General features: G+C 60.4%; 1 protein-coding gene across 1 annotated transcript in view; it reads right to left on the reverse strand.

Annotated features, from left to right (window-relative positions):
- Positions 1–20,057, reverse strand: part of BICRA (BRD4 interacting chromatin remodeling complex associated protein) — an 87,817-nt gene that overhangs the window by 11,487 nt on the left and 56,273 nt on the right. Inside the window, 7 exon segments of the mRNA XM_049622307.1 lie at positions 9,972–10,306; positions 10,930–11,097; positions 11,099–12,877; positions 15,206–15,271; positions 17,154–17,196; positions 17,291–17,336; positions 18,565–18,665. Coding sequence (XP_049478264.1) covers positions 9,972–10,306; positions 10,930–11,097; positions 11,099–12,877; positions 15,206–15,271; positions 17,154–17,196; positions 17,291–17,331 — 2,432 coding nt within the window. The 5' untranslated portion in view covers positions 17,332–17,336; positions 18,565–18,665.

Consider the following 20,057-nt stretch of genomic DNA (forward strand, 5'->3'; position numbering starts at 1 on the left):
GGGGGCCCCAGAGCGCCCAGGACGAGGGTGGCAACTGAGGGTCAGGGTCAGGGCCCTCTGGACGCCGGCCCAGAGCCGTGGGCCCTCTAAGTGTCCACGACCTCTGCACCCGTGTGCCTGCGTGGCCGTGGCTGCGGGCCCACCCGGGGGGCCACGGGTGCGTGCGCCTGTGTGTTTGTGTCTCTCAGACGGGCACACGCGGTCCGGGCACGGGTCTGTTACACGTACACGGTGACCTGGCCTAAAACACACCTCCGACCGAGCGCCTCTGCGCTGTCCCCTTCCCCCCCCCCCCCCCCCCCCCCCCGGAATCACGACCCCAGCCGCCCCCGTCTAACCCGTGAGCACCAGCTGTGTGCCCGCCCCCGGGCTGGCCCCCTTCTGCTGTCACGGGGTCCACACCCCGGGGACAGCCCACACTGATGTATGCACGGACGGCCACCTGCAACCACTTACGCGTGGTCCCTCCACGGGCCCGAAAGCAGAGAAGACGCTGAAACCACTTCACGCGGGGGGAAACGGAGGTCAGGGAGCCGAGACGGGCCGGTCCCGAGTCCCCCTGCCTCACCCCCGCCCCGTGACTTCCCAGTTGATGGGGAAGGATTCGGGCTCAGAGGGCTCAGGGGACTTCCCGAGGCCACCCGTGCTACCAGGCTCCAAAGCCGGGGCTCTCTGCCTTGAGCCCCCAACGTGGGCCGACTCATGATGTCAAGCCTCCAGTGCCCTGGACCCTTCCGAGGCTGGCCCTGAAGAACTTCCCGCCGTTCAAACCGAAAGCCCCCCCAAACCAATCAATCCACACCTCCCCGAAGGCTTGCGACCTCTAAGGAGAGATCCGAGAGGCCCTCGGCCCTCACACGGGGCCGGTGAGGTTGTCGCCCGGGTGGGCCCCCTGGCCTGGGGGCTTTGAAGGGGTCATGACTTTGACCTGGTACGCCGCCCTCTAGGAATCTGGGACGGGAACCATTCAGGCACTTGCTGAATGGTTGGGGGGGTATTTACAACAGAGAACGCGGGAAAACAACCCACGTGGCCAGAGCAGGTTCGAGAAGCCCAAGTAAGTGAGGCGGGAAGCTGAGCAAGGTGGCCAGACGACGGCCGGCAAGATAAGGGAAATGAGAGGAACACATTACCTGACCGCTGGACAACTGGCTACATAAATTATGCACCGTGGACAATGGTTCTGTCTCAATGCTCAGTTTGCTGCATTTGCTAACTGGGCGGCGGTCAAGTCAGAGAACACTCTTGTTCTCGAAGGCTGAGGCATTAAGGAGGAAAGGAGAACGTCTGCGATGGAGACGCATATGCTTCAGCATAAAAACGGACACACCTCGAGAGAACGGAGGATAAAGAGAACACAGCACGCTGCTGACGGGTACATCGGGGCGGCAGCCAAGCTTCTGAGGCGGCCCCCACCGATGCCCACCTCCCTCCTCATTATTCGGTCTCCTCCCACCCTGGGTCTCGTCCCAGGGTTAGTCTCTGGGACCAACAGATTTGGCGGAGATGGGCATACACCACTTCCAAGATGCAGTTCTAGAAAAGACCGCGGCTTTTGTCCCAGGACTCTCTCGTGGATCATTTACTTTGGGGGAAGCAAACTTTGGAGCGGGTTTTGAGGTGCCCCTTGGAGAGGGCTGCGTGGGGAGGAGCTGAGGCCATCTGCCAGGGGGGGCGTGAGCCCGCCCCCTTGGAAGCATAGTCTCCCGCCCCGACAAACCTTCGGATAACGGCAGCCCTAACTGACCTCCTCATGAGAGGCCGTGAGCCAGCAGATTCCAGCTAAGCTGCTTCCAGATTCCCAATCCTCACGAACTATGCGAAGTAAGTTAATGCTTATTGGTTAAAGCCGCTCAGTGTGGGGGGCCAATTTGTTACGCAGCAACAGATAACTGATACATCCGGTTACAGAGCAAAGAACACCCATGGGTTCTCTACAGTTCCTAGAACGTTGCTGCATATTTCAAATCCTTTTTCAACATTTAAAAATAAGAACTAAAAAAATTCGTCCCCTACTCATTAAAAATACAGACAAATACAGGGGCGCCTGGGTGGCTCAGTCGGTTGAGCGTCCGACTTCGGCTCAGGTCATGATCTCACGGTCCGTGAGCTCGAGCCCCGCGTGGGGCTCTGTGCCGACAGCTCAGAGCCTGGAGCCTGCCTCGGATTCCGTGTCTCTCTCTCTCTCTCTGCTTCTCCCCTGCTTGTACCCTGTCTCTTTCCCTCTCAAAAATAAACATTAAAAATGAAAAAAATATATTTATAGACAAACACAGCACCCCCCACTCCCCAACCAAGTCAAAAAAACCAAATGATAACACAGGGGGAAACAGTTGTAATTCAGAGCACATGCCATCAGCCTCCAGAAATCACTAACAACCAGCGAGAACAAGGGGCAAAGGGCATGATCAGACCGCGCACAGAAAAGGAAACACAGAGGCTCATCCATTTCAAGAGATGCTCAACCGCACTTGTAACCAGAGAAATGCACACCAAAAGCGTCCCGTGGACCCATGTTCACGTCCATCCCTGCGGAGGAATACGGAGGAACACTGCCCAGCTGCACCAAGGGATCCAGGAAACTCTCCGCCGGCTGCCAAGACGGGCCTAGAATGTGCTACCTTCTGGGCGGTCGGAGACGGGGGAGAAACGTAAATCCACACGTAACCCCGGCGGCGCACGCGCGGAACACGGAAGTCTATACGCCAAATAAGGAATTGTGGTTTCCTGCAGGGGCCGGTGGGTTGGGAAGGTAGGCCTGGGGTGGGGCTTTAAAACGCTAAGAACTGCTTTCGGATGATTGAGCCATGTGCACAGAACACCTAACGCTAAAAATTGGAAATGTTTTATTTTATTTATTTTTTAGTTTGTTTTTTTTTTGGGGGGGGGGGCACAGCGAGCAGGGGAGGGGCAGAGAGAGAGGGAGAGTGGGAGAGAGAGAATCCCAAGCAGGCTCGTTCCACGCCATCAGCGCAGAGCCCGACGAGGGGCTCGAACTCACGAAAACCGTGAGATCGTGACCTGAGCCGAAATCAAGAATCAAGACGCGTAACCGACTGAGCCACCCAGTCGCCCCCAAATTAAAAAATGTCTGAAATGGGTTGGGGGAGAAGATCAGGCTGAAAGAAAACTTCACGACACCCCCCCCCCCCCAAATGTTATCGGCGTCCCCTGCACGGACTGATTTTCCTTCTTCGTTCTTTTCCGTGTTTTAGAAATTCTCGAAATCGGCACGAAAGGAGTCTTCCGGTCATGTTTTAAAAAACTACCACACGAGGGGACCGTTCACCAGGAGAGTCCCACTGCCCAGATGTAGACGGCGTTCGTGCCGAATTCGGAACATCCCGCGGCCTGGCCAGGAGCCATCGGAGGAGGCTTCACGGGCAAAAGCCCACGAAGGCACAATCGCTTCAACGCCTTCCATAAAGTGCTTGGGAAGCACATACGCTCTCTGATCTAGAAGTTCCATTTCTAGAAACGTACCCTGCAGGCATTTTCACACCACCGTGCAAAGCCTGGGTACCGGCATATTTATAGAAACGCTGTTTGCCCAGGAAGCCACCTTCGGTATTCTCTCCAACAGGGAACCATGTCGATAAATAACGAAACTACAGGGCACTGCAGCCCACGGGCCGACGGGGCCAGCCTGGCCTGCCTGGCCTATCATTCCATATATAGCCCACAAGCTAAGAAGAGGCTTGTTGTGTGTGTGTGTGTGTGTGTGTGTGTGTGTTTTACATTTTTAGATGGCGGCATAGAAATCAGGAGGAGAATATTTTGTGACTGGTGACGATAATAGGAAATTCAAAGTTCAGTGTCCATAAATAAAGTTTTATTGCAACACGGCCGCGTTCACTCGTTTACGTGCGCTCTGGGGCCGCGACAGAGACCGCAAGGCCCCAAATGGTTACTACTGGCCCTTTACGGAGCATCTGCCCGGCTTCTGTCATCTTGTGGCATTTTCAACACGCCTGACCCCGTTTGAGCATTTTAACACGTATGAACTTACTCCTCACCACAACCCTGTGACGTAGATGCTCTTATCATCACCCTTGTTTTACAGGGAAGGAAACTGAGGCACAGAGAAGTCAGTCACCTGGCTAGGGTCGCAGCCTTGGAAGGGGCAGGGTGGGGTTTCCAGAGTCCCCACGCCTGATGACTGCCCCATGGCTGTTCTCCTGGACGGTGGTTTTCAAACCACACCCAGTGCCTATTGGTTAATGGTTGTGACCAGCCCGGTCATTTTAGTGGGGTTGTGACCAGCATTTAAAAAGAACGGAGGAGGGGCGCCTGGGTGGCTCAGTCGGTTAAGCGGCCGACTTCGGCTCAGGTCATGATCTCGCGGTCCATGAGTTCGAGCCCCGCATCGGGCTCTATGCTGACAGCTCAGAGCCTGGAGCCTGTTTCAGATTCTGTGTCTCCCTCTCTCTCTGACCCTCCCCCTTCATGCTCTGTCTCTCTCTGTCTCAAAAATAAATAAAACGTTAAAAAAAAAATTAAAAAGAACAGAGGAGGGGCACCTGGCTGGCTCGCTCAGGAGAGCACGTGGCTCTTGATCTCGGGGCTGTGAGTTTGAGCCCCAAGTTGGGTGCAGAGATTACTTAAAAATACAATCTTTAAGGGGCACCTCGGTGGCTCAGTCGGTTGAGTGTCTGACTCTTGGTTTCGGCTCAGGTCACGATCTCACGGTCCGTGAGTTCGAGCCCGGCGTCGGGCTCTGTGCTGACCGCTCAAAACCTGGGGCCTGCTTCGGATTCTCTCTCTCTCGGCCTCTCCCCTGCTCACGTTCTGTCTCTCCCTCCCTCTCGAAGATAAAGAAACATTAAAAAAAAAAATAAAAGTCTGCAAGTCAGGGGTCCGAGAGGTATCGCTGAACGGGCAAAGCAAGATACAGGAGAACAGGATGGGGCGCTTCTGTGTGTAAACACAAAGGGAAAGTGTGCGCCCACCTTGCACACACACAGGGGCTCTCGCATCTCCCTGGGTCCAAGTTCAGACAACGAGGGATGCTGGCCAAGTGCACAGGGGCGGTTCGCAGCCCAGGTGATTCGGTTCCCCAAGCGACACACGGCAACCCCTGAAGATCTCCATGGTTGTCCCCACTGGACAAGGGGTGTTACTGGCAAGAGGAGGCGGAGGCCGGGGATGCTACCCACGCGCCACAGAGCACGGGACGGCCCCCCACGATGAAGAACGACCCGGCCTCAAACGTCCGCGGTGCCTGCCCTATGACGCCACAAGGTGGCACTCTACAAAGAAACTGCCGGCGGTGGGGGGGGAGGGTGTCTATATGCGGAAAGGGCCAGAAATCCCACGAAAAGGAAGACTCGCTGGAATTAACCGTATACACTTCTTTTCTTTGTAAGCTGTATTTTTTTTTAAGTTTATTTTGAGAGAGAGAGAGAGAGCGAGCAAGAGTGAGCAGGGGAGAGGCAGAGAGAGGGAGACGCAGAATCCGAAGCAGGCTCCGGGCTCCAAGCTGTCAGCCCAGAGCCCGATGCGGGGCTCGAACTCACGGACCGTGAGATCACGACCCGCGCCGAAGCCGGATGCCCAGCCGACGGAGCCACCCAGGCGCCCCAAACTGAATTTTTTATTAAAATTTTTTTTTTCAATGTTTTTTATTTATTTTTGGGACAGAGAGAGACAGAGCATGAACGGGGGAGGGGCAGAGAGAGAGGGAGACACAGAATCGGAAACAGGCTCCAGGCTCTGAGCCATCAGCCCAGAGCCCGACGCGGGGCTCGAACTCACGGACCGCGAGATCGTGACCTGGCTGAAGTCGGAGGCTTAACCGACTGCGCCACCCAGGCGCCCCAGCAAACTGAATTTTTTAAACCACACGCAAGTAACGCTTTTTGAATAACGGCGACAACGGTGGTGGCTTTTTTTTTTTTTTTCCCAGAGCCCGCTATAAACAATACACGGGAGGCTTTGCGCTCCCTGAGCGGGATGGTCAGTGTTCCGTCCCTGAAGATACAGCCCCATCAAGGGACAATTTCAAGAGCCGGGGTATCGATGACAAAATCAATCCCCTCATCTGGACGTCCCTGCGGAAGGCTGGCCACGAAGCAGGTGCCTGGGGGACGGGGGCCGCACGAAAGAACCACCTGATGGCAGCCTTCCGGCCTGGGGACGGGCCTGGCACACGAGCGTGCACGCGTATCACAAGTTGGGACCTGGCTGACGTTTCTGTGTTGCCTTCATGCTTCAGTCCGTCCGCTCGCCCGCCTGATCGCCGGGTCAGCCCCCCACCCGCCCACCCACCTACTTGCTCAGCCAACAGACGTCTGTCCAGAACCTCCCATCATGCCATGCGCTCTCGTAGGCACAAGAGCCACAGCCCGCCTACACGGTGCGGACCCGTGTGTGTGTGTGTGAGACTGGGAACCAGCTTCCACGCACACTGTCCTCTCTTCTCCAAGGTCAGCCACGGCACCGTTACCACTGTTCCCGCCCGTGGCACGTATCTGCTCCCCGAATGCCTGCTCCGTGCCGAGCGCCCGTGAGGCCGGTGGCCTCGTGCCCATTTTGCAGACGAGTCAACTGCGCCTCGGAGCCCCCGACGTGAAGCAGAGCCGGTGTTTCTGGCAACAACCCGTCAGGGTTCGAATCCAGGCCCTACCAGCTGGGGAGCCGCGGGCAAGCGACTGCCTCGCCCTGTGCCTCTGCTTCCTCACCTGTAAAATGGGGATAGTCGCACCGCCTACCTGAGGGAGGTTTCAAGGAACTAAGGCTTGTAAAGCGTCTGGAACAGCACGCAGAAGCGCGGGAAAACCTGGGTGTGCGAGCGTAATTCGTCCCGGAAACACGCTTGTAATCCAAAGCACTCGTAGAGCAAAGTGAATTTCGAGAACCACCGGCCCAGTTGTGATCGTGGGACGTTCGGCGTCACGTACGACCCGGGCTGCGAGACCTCGCTCGCCTAGCAAGTTACAATTTATTAGAAATGTCCGCTAACACAAGGGCCCGCGAGGGACGCTCCCAGGACAAGTTACTCACGATCCAAGGTCTCACCGTAAGAGAAATGGTGTCGTTCACGAAGCTATTCCCATAACGCCCTCCTCCTCGTGCCTCTGATCCTGAAGCGAGCTCCAAACCGTCCCCTGAATCCGTCTACTTGCCTCCACCATCACTGTGACCACCCCTTTGAAGCACTGTCCTTGTCCTTCTCCCATGAGGATCTCTGGACCTCCATTCACATGGCCCACCAAACCACTCTCCAGTGGAAGCCAGAAGGATCACTGAAAATCATATAATCAGACAAGGCCATGGCCCCCTGACTGCCAGGGCCCAACTCATTGGCCCACGAGGCACCACAGAACTCTCCGACCCTATCTCGCTCCACCCCCCCCCCCCAACTCCAGCCTACTTTCCATTCCTTGGCATCCCAAGTTGGCCCTGGCCTCAGGGCCTTTGCACATGCTATTTCCCCACAACTTCTCCTTCTTCGGGCCTCAGCTCAAATACTTCCTCCCCCCAGAGGCTGTTCCTGCTCACTCAGCCTAGAGCAGGACCCTCGCCAGCCTCCTCACGGGCAGCCCGCTGCCTTCAATGCTTCCATCTAGCAGGCTGTTTCACCTGCGGCTGAACCGCGTCTCCTCCCAGAACGTTCTCTCCCTTTGATTCCACTGGGGCGTACTCGGCACAGAGCCAGCACTGGCGGGGCTGTTTCGTACGTGTGTTTCGTTTCTTCAATAAATGATTTCCTCCGTTGGTTTATTCAATACAGGCTCACTGAGTGTCGGCTGTGTGCCAGGCACTGTTCTGGCCACTGGGGATACGGCAAAGAGACAACGGACAAAACTCTCTGCCCTCGTGGAGTTTACAGTATGGCGAGAACCGTGTAAACAAGGACACTAGACAGTCGGTCACACGGCCGGAAGTGCTACGGAGAAACACGAACCAGGCAAGGGCCAGGGCGGGCTGGGCTGCGGAGGGAGCAGGCTATGGCCTGAGACATGTGGCTGGGGAAGGTCGTGAGGAGTAAGGAGGGTGACCAAACGCGTCCTGGTTTGCCCGGGACGGTCTCAGTTTTAAAACGACGAAGTCCTGGGGCACCTGGGTGGCTGCGTCGGTTGAGCGTCCAACTTTGGCTCAGGTCGTAATCTCGCGGCTCGTGAGGTCGAGCCCCGCGTCGGGCTCTGTTCTGACGGCTCGGAGCCCGGAGCCTGCTTCGGATTCTGTGTCTCCCTCTCTCTCTGCCCCTGCCCTGCTTGCACTCTGTCTCTCTCTCTCTCTCTCTCTCTCTCAAAAATTAACATTAAAAATAAGATAAAATAAAAAAGTCCTGCCTTCTAAGAACGTCCTCGGTACTAGGTAAACTGGAATGACTGGTCACCGCAAATGTGTGCCGTGGCACCCACAGCGCTCAGAGGAGATCCTACGAACCCCCTGGAACGGCGGACCATGGAAGCTGCTTCCTGAAAGGCCCGTATCTGGGCCGCTCCAGAAACACTGCTCCCAACGTGAGTTGCTCCCACGCCGGGCGGCCTCTAGCCGTTTGTCCCCTCCCCCACTTCTGCTTCTCCTCTCGATGCAGACATGGCCGGATCCCATCTTGGTCTCGTGTCCTCCTAGACCGTGACTCTGGACCGGATCCCGCTCTCCCCCAACGGGGACAATAAAAAAAAAAAAAAAATGATAATGGCGGATACCTACCGCCTGCTTACTCCGGGCTAAGCCTATGGTAGCTCGTTTACTCCTAACAGACCCGTAAGAACCTATTATCCCCATTTTGCACAAGAAGAAATCGAGGCTCAGTGGGTACAGGGCTTTGCTCTGGGTCAGCACAAGGCCGGGCACCTATTATGCGCCCTCGTTCCCCAAATATCTGTTTCGGGAAAGAAGAAACTGGTTGCTGAAGGTCACGGGGCAAGTAGCAGAACCTGAGAGTGAAATCGTGGTCGTCTAAGGCCAAAGCCCATGATGCTTTCTGCCACCCTCACCTTGCTGACGTTATGCCCTCCTCCTCCCCTTGCCTATGCTCATCGACCTATCCACGAGTCCTTCTTGAACGAGTATAACATCGACGCCAGAAAAGCACTCCCACGTGCTTATGGCTCACGTGAGACAAAGGCCAACGTTCCTCATATGTAAAGAGTTGCTACAAATCAACAAGAGAATGGCCAGGAACCCAAATTTTCAATGGCAAGGGGTACGAGCAGGCGATTCCACGGAAAGCACAAACAGCTCTACGTCTACGAACACCTGCCCAATCTCGTGGTCAGAAACGCAAACCGAAACAAGGCGAGAAGCTGCTTTTCACCCGGCAGACGGGCGAAGTTCAATACACTGCTGAGGCCGTGCAGAAACGGGCACAGACGACATATCGCTGTTAAAGGGTGCCCCGATCGATACTCCACAGAGGGCGATCTGGCACCACCCGTCACAACCACAGACGCCTGTGACAGACCCGGCGCTTTCCTTTTTTGAGAACCCGCCCCGCGAAGTGACGTACAGACGGTGATGCTTTGCCACTTGGTTCCTCACAGCCAAAGGCTGGAAAGGACCTAGCTGCTCGGCAACAAGGATCGGTTAAATAAATGCCAGCCCGTCGGCACGGCGGAGAACGGCGCAGTCCGCGAAAGAATGAAGCAACGTCTCCGAGATGAGTCCCTGAACGAGAGAATGTGCAAAACCGCATGAGGAGTGTGCTCTTGCTTTTGTACAAAGTGGGAAGAAAAGAATCCAGGCGCCGCCTTGCCTGTCCACGCGTGGACAAGGATGCACAGAACCGCCCCGGGGAGGCAGGGCGGGAATCCGTGGCTCAGGAGAAAGGGCTTTTCAAGCTACATCTCCGGTTATCTTTTGAGATGCGAACCCTCTGACCGTGTTACTCCTCCGGAGGCGAAAACGGTCACTCCGGAAAGAAATGCCTGCCGTGTGCACCCCGTGTCCCTGCCTACGGTGTGGGCTCCCCCAGGCCTGGCTCTGGTCCTAGGAGTCCACGGCTGCCAGGAGACCCTCAGGAAAGATCTGGGGAGCGAAGGGACACCTTTCCCAAGCCAGCGAGGCAGAGAGGCAGGCAGGGCAGCCAGAGCGAGGGGGAGGGGGGGAGCAGGAAGGAGGGGTTTGCAGGGGCAAGGCTCGGTCTGAGCTGGGGCAGAGGCTGCTGGGGTTCATCTACCTGGGGGGCCGGCGCCGGGGAAGCCTGGCTGTCGGGGGCCTGAGGGCCGAGGCCAGCTCCTTTGGCGGTGGGGGTGGTCGGGGCTGGGTCTTGGGCGGGAGGCGGGGCGCTGACTATGACCGAGGCGGGCACGGAGAGGTGGGGGCCGTCTGCGGAGAGGGGCTGCTGGCTCCTCTCCTGAAACGGGCAGCCCGCACAGGGTCAGAAGGTCACCCCACGGCCCCCGCAGCCTCCCCACCCCAAGATCCCGGCCTCCCCAACGTCCCAGAGCAGGGGGTGGTGGGGACCGGGCGCAGGGGCACCGAGAGGCCGGGTACAGAGGCCGGGGCGGCTCGGAGCCCGGGGTCTGGGCACCAGGGAGCCTGCTGCCCCAGCAAGTTCGTTTCGCTCAGGTCCGTCAGTCCTCTGGCTCCACCTCGCCCGCGGCCTCCCGCCCCATCTGTCTGTCTGCCCATCTGTCTGTCTGTGTCTTGCCCGGCTCTCTCTGATTCTCATCCCCTCCAGCAGGAGAGCAGACAGTCAGCCTGTCCGCCAGTCAGTCCCCCTCCTCGTCTTTCTGTCGGGCTGTCCCCTCGGGGACGCACGCATCACCGGGAGCAGGGAGTGCGGCTCTGAGACGCCCTCCCAAGCCCACCAGACGCCCCCCTCCCAGTTGCTGCCTCCCCTCCCCCACCCCCTGCATGCGCGCGCGCGCGCGCACACACACACACACACACACACACACACACACCTTGAGCTCCAGCTCCTGGCCCCTCCCCACAGCACACACCCCCTGTCCGCGCCCCTCCCCGGCCACTTACCTGCGGCAGGAACATCTGCAGGGAGTCCTGAGTGAGGATGGCCGCGGTGGCGGCAGAGGGTGGCTGTCCCAGGACGATCTTCTCTGGGCTGGACGCCAGGCCCGGGCTGGGCTGGGGGGTGGTGGCCTGAGGCGGGGCGGCGGCCTGAGGGGCGGGGGCCTGGGGGGGGGGGCTGCTGCGCCGGTGGCTGCTGGAGGCCCAAAGGCAGCGGTGTGCTGGCAGCCGGTGGCGCCTGGGGGGCCGTCTGGACCGCGAGGACGGGCGCGGCCTCCCCGGTGGCGGCCGGGGGGGCCGGCTGCACCAGCCCGTCGGGGGCGTTGAGCATGGCCACGGCGCTGGGAGGCAGGGTGACCCCCTGGAGGACGGTGGTGGCCGCGGGGCCCGTGGGCGCCGGCTGGCTCTGTGTGGGCAGGCTGCCCGCGGCCAGCGACACGGGCATTTGGAAGAGCGCCGGCTGGCCCACCTGGATGGGGGCGGCCGAGAGGATGTGGGCGGCGCTGTGGGCCCCCGAGTGGGGGGCCAGCACGGGGCCCAGGCTCAGCGGGCCCGCCAGGTTCTGGTTGGTGAGGATGGGGTTTGCGATGAGCTGTCCGCCCGCGTGGGGGGCCGCGGCCGCCAGGATCTGCCCGCCCACGTTGGTGGGCAGGGCCGACAGCGTCTGGGGCAGCTGGACGGCGGGCGCCCCCGGCAGCAGGAACTGGTTCTGGCCCGGCAGCATGTGCTGGGCGGGGATGACGATGCTGCTGCCCTGATTCAAGAGGTGGACGCTCATGGGCTTGCTCAGGGCCCCGGGCGGCTGAGGCGGGGCGGCCCCCGTCGTGGTGGCCGGAGGCTGCTTGAAGACGTTGGCCTGCAGGGCCGGCGCCGGGAAGCCCGACAGCACCACGTTCTGGCCGGCCTTGCCCGCTGCCATGAAAGTCAGGTTCTGGGGGGCCTTGGGCGGCTGCGGGAGGCCCCCCGCCTCGCCCTGGATGGTGAGCGTGGTGCCCGCGGGGGCGAACGGCTTGGGGGTGAGCTGGTAGAGCTTGGGGGGCAGCACGCCGGCGGGCTTGGGCTGGATGGGCGTGGGCGTGCGATGCAGGATCACGTTGGGCGCCGGCACCAGCGGCGACGTGCCGAGGCCGGGGGCCGCCGCGGGTGCCCCGCCGGCCGCTGCGGGGGCGGCCCCGGCCCCTCCGAACACCGAGTTCCCGTTGAGCGTGGTGGCCACGGCGGTGGGGAGGTTCTTCTGAATGACCAGGCCCGCCCCCTGGGGCGAGACACCGGCCGACGCCAGGGTCACCGGCTCCGAGGGGCCGGCCGCCGAGGCCAGGTAGCCGCTGACGGGCACTTGCTTGGCCAGGAGTTGGGAGGTGGGCGGGTTGAGTGCCATGACCGGCTGGCCCACCACCTGGATGGGCGCCAGGCCGAGCGTGGCCGCCGCGGCGCCCCCGGGGCTGCCGTTGGGCAGGCCCTGGAGGCCCGGGATAGGCTGGAGGGTCACATTGCCCAGGCCCACGGGCTGCAGGAAGGGCTGGACGCTCAGCGCTTTGTTGACCACGTCCTGGGGCGGCACCAGGGCCTGGTGGGTCAGCACGGCGGGGGGGGCCTGCAGCCCCAGCAGGTCGGTGCCCCCCGGGAACAGGGCCTGGGGCCCAGCGGCCACGGCCGCGGCCCCTCCGGCCCCCGCCGGGCCCGCCCCGCCGTCCGCGGGCTGCAGGGTGGGCAGCTGGAAGGGGCCCAGGTCCAGCTCGGCCTCGGCCTCGAGGGTCTGCTCTGTGATGTTGGCCTCCTGGAGGCTCTGCTGGAGGATGTCGCAGGGCTGGTCGGCGCCCCCTCCGCCCCCGCCGCCGCCCCCCGCAGCAGGCGAGCCCAGGATGGCATCTTCCAGGAAGTCTAGGTCCACGCTGGGGGCCGGCTGCGTGGGCTCCGGGCTCAAGTGGTTGCCAGAAGCTTCTTGCACGTGGAGCTGGAGGCCGGGCGAGGTGGGGAGGGAAGAACAGAGGTTAACAAGGGGCTGGCGCAGGGCAGGGCTGACGCACAGGGCACTCGGTGCCGGCGCGGCCAGAGAGAACGCTTCACCTAGACGTGGCCGCCGCCTACGTTCGAATCCCAGCCACCGCCGGGCTCTGCCGTGCAACCCGGGGCTTGCTTTCCCCGGCCTCGCTCTCCCCATCAGCACGCGTCAGCGGAACGGAATGAAAACTCTTCTCGAAGGAGCCATGAAGGCCCATAAAACCTCCACGTGCAGCTCCCACGCTCAGAAGCGCCCCGAAGGCCGCCAACGCCTTCCTAACCCTTTTGGTAGCAAACCCTGACCAAAAGTGACTACGGCGCTCTCGGGGAGAGCCACAATTTGCCCACGTGACGTGCCCCTTCCGGAGGCGGACCGTGGAGAGGCGAGCGAGCGTGTCACGTGACGTCCCGCATCACTTTCCCGGATCCCCCGAAAGGACCCGGAGTTCTGAAACACGCCCGGCCCCCAAAGCCTCCGGATCGAAGACCGGGGTTGTGTTCGTTAGGGACAGCGGCAGCTACCGTCAGGGGCCTTACTTTGGGCCGGCCGTGCTGAGTTGGACACATCTTCAGCGCCTTCCACGCTGTCCCGGATTGCGATCCAGGCACGTACGATCGAGACACGCACGGATATTTGAGCAAATGTGGCACAAGCGAGAATTGTGCGCCCCCACCCTCCTTTCCCAGACGGAGAGAGGGGACTGCTTGGCGGGATGCGGCTCCCGATCAGCCCCCAGCCCAGACCCGCACGGTTCTGAGTTCTTAACCACTTAAATGGCCACAACCAAACCTGCCTCCTAGGACGGTCATGACCTTCACGGACATCACACGCAGGGGGCTTGAAGCCGGACCAGGGGCTTCACGGGGGTTAAAAAAGGATGGTGGGGGCACCTGGGTGGCTCAGTCGGTTGAGCGTCCGATGCTTGATTGCGACTCAGGTCAGGAGCTCATGGTTCATGAGACTGAGCTCCGTGTCTGGCTCTGGGCTAACAGCACGGAGCCTGCTTGGGGTTCTCTCCCTCTCTCTCGGTCCCTCCCCTACTCTCTAGATAGATAGATAGATAGATAGATAGATAGACAGATAGATACATAGATAGATACATAGATAGATACATGGATAGATACATAGATAGATAGATAAATAAATAAAAGAAACTTAAAAAGGATGGCAACATGACTAATCGCAAAGTCAGAATCCAGGCTCGTCACCGTTCCTGGGTCTATAAAGGGTCAAATAAAGGTTTATTGGTCAGGTTCTAGATTAATCATTTATGTTATGAAAGATAAATTATTCAGAACATATTATCACAGCTGTCGTGCACACTAAGTAAAAATGACCGGAAAGGGCTGGGTAGCACACAGTAAGTGTTAATAAATGACAGTTATGGGGGCGCCTGGGTGGCTCGGTCGGTGAAGCGGCCGACTTCGGCTCAGGTCATGATCTCGTGTTCCGTGAGTTCGAGCCCCGCGTCGGGCTCTGTGCTGACAGCTCAGAGCCTGGGGCCTGTTTCAGATTCTGTGTCTCCCTCTCTCTGACCCTCCCCCGTTCATGCTCTGTCTCTCTCTGTCTCAAAAATCAATAAACGTTAAAAAAAAAAAATTTTTTTTTTAAATAAATAAATAAATGACAGTTATGACAAGAGGGAGGAGGGAGAAGACAGGAGGAGGAGGGGGAGGGATGAGGCGAAGCGGGGTTGGGAAGTGGGGAGGAAGGGAGAAGCAGCAGAAGAGGAAGAAGAGGGAAGGTCAAGTGGCATGGTCAGGCACACAGTAGGTGCTTAATTAATGTCCACTGCGTTCCCCACTCTGGGCTTTGCCTGGCACCCCTGCCCCCATTTTCCAGATGGAGACTGAGGTCTGCGTCAGTCGATCCCCTTCCCCTGGGGGACACCCAACCACGGCTAAGCAGGGACAGGCCCCCAGGCCCCCACACTGCCTGCTCCCTAGACGAGTGTCCCCTGGTGAACCCCAGAGCTGGCCTCTGCCTCAACTCCCCAGAACCTCTCTGTCCCAACTGACCCGAGGCCCCAAAGCCAGGGACCCGGGACCCTCCCCTTCTTCCCGAGGAGCCGGTGGGCAGAGCCAGGGCCACCCCACCCGGTCTCACCCCCCCCCCCCTGTGGCCCCCCCCCCCTCCTCCAGGCAAAGCGCCTCAGGGGCGAACGTGACCCCCTTCCCTCTTGCCGTTAGGGCCTCCCTCCCGCCGGCCGCCTCCAGGGGCACCACGGGCCGTGACTCAGAGCCCGCCCCCCGCCCCCCACCGAACCCCTGAGTCACTTACCCCAGGACCTTCATAGAAGGCACTTTGGGCCTCCCCGGGGTTATCCAGGAGGTCGTCACCATCCAGCTGCAACAAGACCCACCCCCACCCCAGGTCAAGGTCAGCTGGGCAGCGGGCTGGCCCTGCTCTAGAACAAAAACCAATTTAAAGTCACAGCGGACCAGGGGACCAAGACGGCACCTGGGGCGTCAGCATCGCGGGACACTCTGCCTCCAGAAAAGAGGCCCCAAAGAAAGGGGCTTGGCGGCGTGTTTAAAACCCAAGGTGTCCCCGGCACGGAGTCCGAGGCTCTCCCGACGCACCTGCCTTGAACTCTAGACTCCTGCCTCCGTGCCTCTGCCCAAGCTGAGCCCCGCCTTCAGCCTTCAACCCCAGCACATCCTTCGGGACCCGACGGACCCGCCACCTTCTCCCAACAACCACCCGTCTCTCCTTACTAAGTCACTCCTTTCTCTACGCGGCCCAAGTGCCCGGCGTGCCCCCCACCCCCCCCCCCACCATCTGGGCACCTAGCGCCCATGCCCAGCCTGACTCCGGGAGGGCAGGGACCTGATTCCCAAGGCGCATCTCTGAAACAGCACCTGACGTCCACAGAAGGGCCCACGGAATGTGCGTCCACGGCTGAGCCCCCCCCCCAGTCTCTTTCCACGTGGATGTCTCTCCAGAACCCCGGGCGCCCAGCACCGCCAACGAGGGGCCCCCCTGCGCTCGTGGAATCTGCCCCCTCCCGAACCCCCAGCCTCAGAAGACACAACCCACTCAAATCTAGGAGGCATTCGCACACTCTCCTCCTCAACGACTCCTCCACCAGCGGGTCTAGTCGGCTCTGCCTTCCAGACGGACCCTCAAAGCCAGCGCCCGGAGCCCCCCCTTCAGTGCCCACCCCACGGCCCCGGCCGTCCTTGCCGCCACGCCACAGTCGTCTGACGCTTCTCCTTCCAAGAGGTGGCGCTACATTCCCCTCCCTGTGATCGCGGGCCGGCTCAGTGACTCACTTCTCGCGAATACAGAGTGACTTCGGTGGTGAGATCATAAGAGGCACTGAGCTTCCTCCTGGCCCTGGCCCTTGGGTCACTCACTGTGGGGGAAGCCAGAGTGACACGTCCTGAGGACACTCCAGCTGTCCCTACAGGGAGGCCCATGTGCTGAGGAGCCAAGGCCTCTGGCCAACAGCCACAGAAACGCGTCATCGTGGAAGCCCGTCCTCCAGCCCCGGACAAGCCTTCGGATGACAGCGGCCCTGGCCGACATCCTGACTGCGACCTCAGGAGAGACGCCCCCGCGCCAGGGGCACCCAGCGAAGCGGCTGCCCAAGTCCCGACCCTCAGGAACTGTGACAGCGCTAACAAACTTTAAGTCACTAAGCGTCGGGATAATTTGTTACACAGCCCCAGACAACCGATACGACTCCTCATGGCTCAGCCCGCTTCTACTTCCTGCTTTGCTCCAGGCCCCGCGTGACCTGTGACTTTTGTCCGCTCCAGTGTCCCCCCCCCCCCAGTTTCCCCTTCGGTCCGGCCCCACTAGCCTTCTTTCTGTTCACTGACCGTAGCATGTTTTCCTGCATTTTTCTGCCTGCCCTTCTGCCCAGAGCAGCATGGGTGCCTCCCTCTGATCCTCCACTTTGGCCTTCAATGTCACCTCCCCGCCCACACTGAAGAAGCCCCCGCCCCCCCCTGCACCCTCCCCCCTCCCCCCCTCCGCTTTGTTTGAAACCATTTTGTTGTGCAAGTGACATTCTTATTTTTATCCTGCTCTGCAGGGTGAGGAAATGTGTACGGTGTGAGGGCAGGGATTTGCCACCTCCTCTGCTCTGGCCATGACCCCGGGGGCTCAGCTCACAGAAGGCGTGAGGCGGAGGTCTACTGAATCCGGGGCACAGGTCTCTCGGCCCCCCAGTTCCACAGCCCCCTACCCCGGGGAGGCCTCTCCCTGCCCCAGCACTCACCTTCTCGGATCCATGTAAGAAGTCATTGAGGGCCTGAGGGTCGCTGAAAGACAGAAGAGGAGAGACACTGAGGAGGTGAAGGGGAGGGAGACGGGAGGGGGGGGCGACAGGGAGGGCAGGAGGAGGCCGTTACTCACCAAATCACGTCTAGTAAGCACCTCCCATCCTCATCATCCATCGCCACTGCACGGGGTGGGGCGGGAAGAGGGCAGGGGACACAAGGTTAGACGTCTGTGCGGCACGCCAGGACCCTCCCTTCAAGGACAGTTCCCTGGGCCCAACGTCCCTGGAAGGTCAGGGTGTCTGTTCCCTGGAGTCTACAGGTGTGGGTGGGGGCGGGGAGAGCCTTCCAGGAGCCCCCCCGCCCAGAGACGGCTGCCTTTTCCTCCTCCCCGACCTCTTGCCCGGCATCTGATGCCCCCGATGAGGACACTGACTGAGACTACATGAGCCCTGATCGCATGTGGGCCTGCGCTGAGGCCTTCACACACACGTAACCCTTTCAATCCTCACGGTACCCCACGGGGGGGGGGGGTCCTGCCATCCCCACGTCGCAGAGGAGTAACTGGGGACGCGGAGACTGTCATCCATTTCCCAGCCAACAGGGGGCGGAGCGAGGCCTTGAACGCAGGGTCCGGCCCGGAGCAGGGTGTGGCTGGGGGGGGTCTGCCCTACGCGGGAACAGTCCCGAACCTCACCGAGGATGTGGTGACTGTCGTGGGTTCCCCTCCCCGCGACACACAGACACATAGAAAACCTCACGTGCGCCCCCAGCTGGTTAGAGCCCCTCCCCCGTGACAGCGTTCTGTGACCGCCACCCCCAACCATCACCCCAACTCCCAGGACCCCCCAAGCACTCCGGGGGCATAAAGAAGAGTCTCGGGAAGGGGCTTCTCATTGTTGGTTCGGGGCCTGAGAAGCCGGCAGGCACAGGCTCCCCCCAACACACAGCAATGACTGGCCGCGGGGACCGTCCCTGGAGGTCCTTCCCCGGCTCTCGCTGCCTTTCGCAGGAGTGACAACATGTTCTGTCCGGCTCCACATCCCAGCCCCACCAACGCTTCCTTCTTCCGGTGGCCGGCGAGCCCTGCCCTCCCCAACCAGCCCAGGGCAGGAGCTGGGGCAGGGAGTGGGGGGAAGCCCAGTCAGGGGACAGAAAGGCAGGACCTGCAAAGCATCTGGAGAAAAGGGGAAAGTGGGGAGAAGATCCCCACCTGCAGCTGGCAGGGAGGCAGGGGGATGGTCCAAATGACCCGGGGCGGGGGCGGTCCAAGGCCGGAGAGGGAGGGGCTAAGCCAGGCTCTGCCAGGAAGGAACTTCCCTCTCCGCCCAGGGGTCAAGGTGGGCCCAGGGAGGTGGAATCAGGGACACACGCCCCTCGGGGCACAAACCGGGACCCTCGGCGGGTTACCTGCGCTACAAACGAATCATGAAGGGAAGGAGGGGGTGTCCACTCCAGGTCTATGCGGGGCCCCCGGCTGGGGACTTGGGGAGTGTCCTTTCGGGGGCCAGCTGTGGAGAGAGAACGAGAGGGAGGCTGTGAGACAGAAAGCCAGGGACAGGGAGGGAGCTGCAGCGAGGAAGGAAGGGGTCAAACACAAGTTTAACAGCACGAGAGCCGACACCGGACGTTATCGTGCACGAGACGCGACACGGAGTGCGACGGCTGGCCATACGGTGTCACCTGAGCTGGGCACGAAGCTGGCACTTACACGACATAATTCACTGAGGCTTCGACCTGATCAAACAGTCGATTCTCGTTATCTGAGGCGCCTCCGTTCTGCACGGCCGCCTCGGGGACCCGGGGCGGCACTCGGTGCTAGGCCGGGGGGGGGGGGGGGGGGCCAAGTGACCAGGGCAGCGCATTGGTATTGATCTGTGGGTTACACGTGTCGGCAGATACGGGATCGCGAATAACCAGCATCGACTGGAACGGCCACGGGGAGGGGAGGGTGTCGGCCCGCCGCTGGTTTTAAGGGCTCTACCCACACGAGCCCATTTCACCTTTCCTTTGTTTCTTAATGTTTTCATTTTTTTTTGAATTCTTTAAAAAAACTTTAAAAATTTTTAAAGATTAAAAAAAAATTTTTTTTTTTTAAATCCCTCTTTATTTTCGAAAGAGAGAGAGAGAGACAGAGGGCAAGCGGGGGGAGGAAGAGAGAGAGGCGGGGAGACACAGAATCCGAAGGCTCCAGGCTCCGAGCTGTCGGCACACGGCCCGACGCGGGGCTCGAACCCACGAACCGTGAGATCGTGACGGGAGCCGAAGTCGGACGCTTCACCGACCGAGCCCCCCAGGCGCCCCCGGGATATACACTTTTATTAGCCCCATTCCACAGAGGGGGAAAGTGAGGCTCAGGCCCGTGATCTCTACTCCCAGGAGCCCTCAACTGGTCAGGGGCCAGGCCGGCTAAGAGTCCCCGCTCTTAGCCACCTATCCCGCGGATGGACGTTCCTCTCGTCAGGCTGTTTTCCTTTCAGAATCTGAAGCAACTATGGCAAAAATGTCAGAAGATGAAACTGCCAGCAGCCTGTTATCATTTCATGAATGCTTGGAATAGTTCAGATTGGAAACAGCGATAAAGGGAGGGGCGGGGAGGTGGGGAGAGGAGTGGTTGCACCCGGCCCTGGGGGAGACCTAGGAAGCAATCCGTCACAAGACCCAGGAACGTGGGATCCTGGGGTCCGTGTCCCATCTACATGCACCGCCTTGGCCTGGCGGTGTTCACAAGCACCCAGCTTCCCACTGGTTCCTTCCCTCCCCCCAGCCTGGACTTTCAGGTGTGGTCCCAGCTCTGCAAACCTCGGGCCAGCAGAACTGCACCCGGGAGCGCGAGTTTCCTGAACGGGACTCTCCAGACGGGGGGGGGGGGGGGGGGGGGGGGGGGGGGGGGGGGGGGGGGG

This window comes from Panthera uncia (genome assembly GCF_023721935.1).
Source record: "Panthera uncia isolate 11264 chromosome E2 unlocalized genomic scaffold, Puncia_PCG_1.0 HiC_scaffold_19, whole genome shotgun sequence".
Classification (NCBI taxonomy): domain Eukaryota; kingdom Metazoa; phylum Chordata; class Mammalia; order Carnivora; family Felidae; genus Panthera; species Panthera uncia.